This window comes from Pteropus vampyrus, unplaced genomic scaffold (assembly GCF_000151845.1).
Source record: "Pteropus vampyrus isolate Shadow unplaced genomic scaffold, Pvam_2.0 Scaffold16, whole genome shotgun sequence".
In the NCBI taxonomy this organism is placed as follows: Eukaryota; Metazoa; Chordata; class Mammalia; order Chiroptera; family Pteropodidae; genus Pteropus; species Pteropus vampyrus.
The window spans coordinates 5,555,247-5,561,872 of NW_011888797.1; the positions used below are offsets into that span (position 1 = coordinate 5,555,247).

The 6,626-nt window shown below is 43.7% G+C and overlaps 1 protein-coding gene across 5 annotated transcripts in view; it reads right to left on the reverse strand.

Annotated features, from left to right (window-relative positions):
* NUAK1 (NUAK family kinase 1) overlaps positions 1-6,626 on the reverse strand; it is a 71,174-nt gene that overhangs the window by 4,129 nt on the left and 60,419 nt on the right. For all 5 annotated transcript variants that reach the window (XM_023527336.1, XM_011386969.2, XM_023527337.1 and 2 more), the window contains 2 exons: positions 3,596-3,715; positions 1,575-1,707 (listed from right to left, as the gene is read on the reverse strand). In XM_023527336.1, coding sequence (XP_023383104.1) covers positions 1,575-1,707; positions 3,596-3,715 — 253 coding nt within the window. The remainder of the gene's footprint in view (positions 1-1,574; positions 1,708-3,595; positions 3,716-6,626) is intronic.

Sequence of the window (6,626 nt, forward strand, 5' to 3'; positions counted from 1 at the left end):
ATATAACAGTCAATCCTCGTTATTCACAGATTCTGTACTTGTAAATTTGCCTACTCGCTAAAATACATCTGTAACCCAAAAGTCAATACTCAGGACACTTTCCCAGTCACTTGAGTACATTTAGAGTGGCAAACACTCTGAGTTGCCCCAACACGCACGTGCGTCTCCAGCTGAAGTCTGACAGGGGCCAGAACTCTGCCTTCTTATCTCTGCTCTCATACTAACCAGGCCCTTTCACGGTCTCTTCAGTCCGTGTTTTTCACATTTTTGTACTTTTTGTTGGTGATTTCACCGTTTAGCCCCCAAGCATAGTGCTGAAGTGCTGTCTAGTGTTCCGAGGTACAGAAAAGGCTGTGATGAGCCTTACGGAGGAAATGGGGATGTTAGATAAGCTTCACTAGGTATGAGTTACAGTGGGTTGGCTGTGAGTTCGACATCCGTGAATCAACAATATATTTTAAGTGAGGTACCTTTAAACAGAAACATACATAAGAAGAGGTGACATACTGACTGAACACTGTGACTAGAAGCCCTGTATTTCCCCAATGCTTCAGTATTCACTAACTCAGTGCTCAAAGCAACTTTACAGAATGTAACCACCATGAATAATAAGCCTCAACAATGCGTGCCTGTGCATGTGTGCGTGTACATATATGGTATGTATACATGTGCAGTAGTTGGTGTTAACTGTATTTCAAAGATGGCCACCCTTTCCATTCATGCACAGAGCTCTCCCATCAAGAGATGGAGCTTATGGCCTCGGATGCTGTGACCAGTAGCACAGGGAAGAAGTGATATTGTCTGGCGTCCAAGAGCAGACATTAAGAAGGCCTGGCAGCTTCTTCGTCCTCCTTGTTAGAGCCCTGAGCGGCCACGTAAGAAGTCCAGGCTTCCTCTTGGACAGATAGGCCTCAGAGGCTCATGGAGACAGAGCTCACACGGAGGTGTCCCACCACCAACCCCTAGCCCCAGCTGTCATCTGGCTGCACGTGCATGAGAAATCCCAAGCAAGGCTAGAAGATCTCTAGTCGACCCGGGGAATAGTGGCTGACAGTTACATAATTGTTTAAACCACCGAGTTTGTCTGGGGGGATGGGATAGAACTGTTATGCAGCAATAGGTCGTGAAACAGCCCCCATGTGCCGTGCTCCTGGCTGGGGCACCGTAGGGAAAAAGGGCAGGTGCCACCCTCGTGGCACTTAGACTCTAGGGAGGTGGTTTACATGCCTACCTGGACTGGAAGGGACTTCATGTACTACCTTTCCCAAAGCGTTAATTTTTAGTGGAAAAACTGAATCCAAACAGGCTCAGAGACTTGCCCAAGTTCCTACAACGAGCAAACAGAACTCCTAGCCTGCCTGCAGTGGAGAATGCTCGTTCTGAAAATGGCCATTTGGGGAGGTTTGGGTAAAGCAGCCTAACAAGCCAGCTTTGCCAGAAGACGAAGACCTGGGGAGAAGAGGGAGGAAAAGCCGGAGACTCCTTACAGACATTACAACAGAAGCAGAAAGCATGAGCTGCGGCAAGTGAGCCAAACACTCCCACTCAACCTCTGACCCGCCCCGGGCACGCACCTGAGGGCTGCGTGGGCTCCCGGTACTCTCCGCTGCTGATCTGCCGAATGAGGTTTTTGTGATCGAAACCATCGAAGGGCATTGTTCCATAAACGAGAGTGTAAAGCAACACACCTAGGGCCCAGCTGTCCACCTGGAGCAGAGAGACAGGACATACAGGAGCTGGGAAGCAGATTCCAGATGCCTTCCGAACCATTAGCATCACATAGTGTGCGCAGCCACCCCCAGCGACCCCAGGAACTGAATTTAGCACCTGGCGGACAGGTTCCCATGCAGCCTGACAACTGATACGCAGAGCAGCTGTGCATTTCCATTTCAAACCGAGACCCAATCTATGTCAGAACTTTCTCAAATAGATTATCTTCTTTGATCCTTATCATAATTTTGTGAAACAGGTAGGGCCTGAATTATTTTCAGCCCCACTTGACAGGTGAGAATCCTGAGGCACAAGGAGCTAAATGGTTTCTCCAGAGGCCTCATCCCAGTGATGGAGCTAGGACTGGACACAGGGTTCTTCGCTCCTAATCCAGGGACCAATTTCTTCCTGTGCCTTCTTCAAATAGATCAGGGGTGGCAAACCCAAATGCTTATAAGAGCCAGGCAGACAACAAACATGAACAAAGCAAGAGAGAATTGGGGGTACAACATGTAGTGTTGGGGACAGAGATAAACTGTAGAGTGCCTTCCCCCATCTTAAGCAGGCTGCCTCCCCTCGGCTAATCGCTGCCACAAAATAATGAAGTCCCAGCACTGTTAGATTCTTTGTTTTGTTTTTTTTTTTTAAGAGAAGTCAGAAACCAGATTTTTATGTGAAATCTCCCAGTTAGTAAATGTCTGTTCATTTTTTTTTTTTAGAAAGACTAACGTAGCCAAATAAAGCCTGCGTGCTGGCCAGATCACAGGCTGCCAGCTTGTAACCTCGGAAACAGATCCTCGAAGATCAAAGCAGCATTCATTATCTATGATAAATTTACAGTGTCGCGTTTCTTCAGTTTTGTAAATTGAAGCCTAGGCTCCCCGCTTACATTCTCATTTCAGAGAGACTTTCTCTTCACTGTAATTGGTAGAGGCTCTTGGCATCCTCTTCGGCCTCCAGCCCTGCCCCCAAACACTCTTAAACAGATAAATATTTGGAAGGAAACATTTCAACCCCACTGAGCAGCTGCTATTTAAAGGATACTGAGTGGATGAATCTCTCTTTTAAAAAGAACCATCTTTTTTAAAGAGAACAGTCAGTCACAACTCACCCATTTTCAAAATAACATTTTTCACAGACACATCTTTTTACAGTGGCCATGAAAGCTTTAGGCATACAGAGGAATGCACTTCTCATGAACTAAAAGTTACAACTGAATGTATTTCCTTAATCAAAAAATAGATGCTGTCAAAAATATTTGCAAAAAGATATTCATTCTCAGAGTTAGGGGTTTTTTCGGTTTGACGTTTGTTTTGTGTTTTGCTATAATGAGGAAAAACAGAAAATCTGTCTAAATCTTGCGGGGTAACTAAATTATGGTATATTTATCCATAAGGTAAAACATTGTCATCATTGAAAATCATGTTTTTAATAACGAATTCAGAAAATGTGTCACAATATAATGTTAATAAAAGGCAAGATATATATACACACACACACACACACACACACACACACACACACACACACATATATAATGATTTCAATTTTTTTTTAAATGCAGAGATTTACAGTGGAAAAAAGTCTTTTAAAAAGTCACAAAAATATTAAGGGGTTATCTTTTTGGGGTAGACTGCAGTAACTTTACATTCTCTTTTAGCCTGTTCTGAATTTTTAAAATTTTTTCCCAGGTATGTATGTTATGACTTTTATAATCATAGTTTTTAAAGTTTTCTTTGCTCGTTGTTGTTGTTGTTGTTGTTGTTGTTGTTGTTGTTGTTGTTGTTTTTAAAGAATTTCCTGGATCTAGTTCTTGCCCTCTCCCCTTTTCTACCCCCAAGCCTCCCCTACCTACCCCATCATATACAACAGGCAACCTGCTCACCTCTGGCCCTCGGTAAGGCCTCCCGTTGACAATTTCAGGAGATGCATAGAGCGGACTCCCACAAAAGGTTTGCAAGAACTTGTCCTTCTGGTACAAGTTGGAAAGCCCAAAGTCAGCAATCTATAAAGACAAGCAAGATGGGGGAGGCCCATTAGTGATGCAGTAAGCGTCTGCATTGGATCAGCACCAGAGCAGCTGAGAGAAATCCGAGTAGGTCTGCCCGCTGAGTCAAGCTTTTCTTCCCAGCCCTGGGTCTTTATAAGAGGATCAGTCAACACAGCTGGGCCATGATTCTCAACTGCAGTCCTTGGCATCTAACACAAGTTCTGCCATATCTGCACACTACATGCTCTATTATTTAAAACGACTTCTTACTTGGACTCTCTTGACCTTCACTTTGATTTAGACTTGCCTGCACAGTAGCCACAAAATCATAGCCTTGATGTTTCTGATGAACATTAAATTGCATAACTATTCATTTGAAAGTTGTCCATCTGTGGCCTACCTAAAATAAGACTGCACCACAGTGATGAGCAAACCACACTTTGGAAAACCCTGACTTGTGCACCTGACACTACCACCTTTTATCCACCCGCACTCTGATCAGAACTGTAGTATGCCCATCTTGTGACCCTAGATGCAATGGGCTGAGGGCACTGGGTTTTGAGTCATCATACGTCAGCCCAAATTCCACCACTAGCCATATATGTGACATGGAGCAGGACATTTAGCTACTTGGATCCTCAGTTTACCCACCAGAAAATGGGAAGCCATGATCCCTATTCTGTTCCAGCTCACAAGATTATGTAAGAATGAGAAAACAAATATATCAAGATGAACCATGAATGTAAAAGTGCTTTATAACCTTCAAGTCTTCAAGTTCCATACAAATGTTTTACCTAACTTTGCTTCTCTTACATTGCACACCCTTTGGAGTCATTCTTTTTTTCCTTTAGTTTCTTGAAGTGTTTTATTTATTATCCTTTACGGTAACCCTCTTCCATATATATATTCACATATATACATATCATATGTATTATGTATGTATAAGCATATTATCACACTATCACACGTGTATATATGCCTATATTATATAGCTATGTACATAAATGCATATATATACTTAAATATATGTATAAATTCATCTTGCCTATTAGACTCCGAGTCCCCTGCCCCTGCAGGTGGCAGATTCCACATTTTCCCCTCATCTTTGTATCATCCGCTGCTTAGTACCTGCCCTCACCCAAGAAACACTTGTCACTATAATAGTCATTAATTTTGAAAAGCACAAGATAATTACTAGGCAACACAAAATAATAATAAACTTAGTTACCACTTACTGAACAACCTCCAATCAAACACTTTACACTAAAACCCCATTTACACAACAACGGGAATGTACTTAAAGCCACTGAACTGTACACCTAAAAATCATTAAAATGGTAAATGTTATGTTATGGATATTTTACCACAATTTTCTTAAAACCCATTTAACAGATGAGAGAACTGAGGTTCAGGGAGATGAAGTTATCCATCTCAGGAGAGCTAACTAGTACTCATCAATGTGAACCCCTGTGTCCCTAAAGCTTCAGACCACTGTGCCACCAAGTCGCAGGGTTAGGACACATTTCACTCCACTCTAAGCCTTTCATTCCAGCCTCACAAGCTGAGCCGCTGCGGGCTTCTGCCATTGCCCAAGCCGGTTTTCAGGTGAGGCTTATAAACAGGCTGAGTGACTCCCGTACCCAGAGAGCAGCCCGGCCTGATTGCAAACACACTCAAGCTGTTTTGAACACAGCCCCTAGAATAAGCCTATTTTGTCACAGTCGTCCCTGAATGAATGGAATGTCACTGAAAGTAGCTTGTGAAAAACCACCCTCAGAAAACGCATTCTTGGGGCTCAGACTGCGCTTCATTGCCCTGAATTCCACTATCTTATCAAAGGCTCCTGACTTGCTCCAGGAAGTTGGTTGGAAGCTCTATGAAGCATGCCCTGTCAATCAGAAGAGGCGTAGAATGACTGCAGCCTGGGACACCCTGAGAAGTCACGGGCCTCGTCCTGACTTCAGCTAAGGGAGGAACCGCACAGCACAGTGCACTTCCTGAGGAAAATACATTCTTTCCCATCCCAAATGTCTGAGGCATCTGGGGCACCTATGAGCTTCCAAATACACACGTGTGTGAGAAGCACCCACCAGTGCCACATGCAAATCCGCACACACACAAACAACTCACACTGGGAGTTCTCCGAGTCTGGGCACCCTTGCTTTCCTTGTAGCCCTTTTGAGAAGTGTGTTTATGTTGTACCCGCTCCCATCCTCAGAGACTGATGTTTATCAGCCTCTCCCAGTAAAGCTGTCATTGCCACTGACAGAAGATTAATAGAAATCTAGATTAGTCCATATTCTTGGCACTTCAATGGAAAAGCAATATTAATCAACGCATCCACACACACACATAGTTCTCGAAACTGGAGCCACTTAAACTTGGGTCGCAGCCTTAAGATTTTATGCCATGAGGAGCTTATATCAACTATAAGACTGTTCCCCTGCCCCACACTGGTTCAGAACCACCCTCTGTGCCTACACTGGACTGGTCGGTTCAGCCTGGACTCTGAAAAGGAAACCGGGAAGTCAACAGTCATGTCTTTAACTTTTTAAGTTTTTGTTGTTATCGAGCCGCTGGATGAAAATCGGAGTTAGAAAGATAAAAGTAGGAAGTGGCTGTTCGCATTTCAAAAGAATTAACTTCACTACAACATGGGTGAACCTTGAAGACACCGTGCTAAGTGAAAACAAGCCAAACACAAAAGGATAAACATTCTATGAGCCCGCTTGGACTAGTCAAATTCATAGAGACAGAAGGTAGAACGGTGGTTGCCAGAGGAGGAATGGGGAGTTATTATTTAATGAGGACAGAGTTTCATTCGGGGAACATGCAAAAGATGGACAGAGGTGATGGGTGCACAACAGTGTGAGTCTACTTAATGCCACTGAACCGCACACCTAAAAATGGTAAACTTGATGTTACA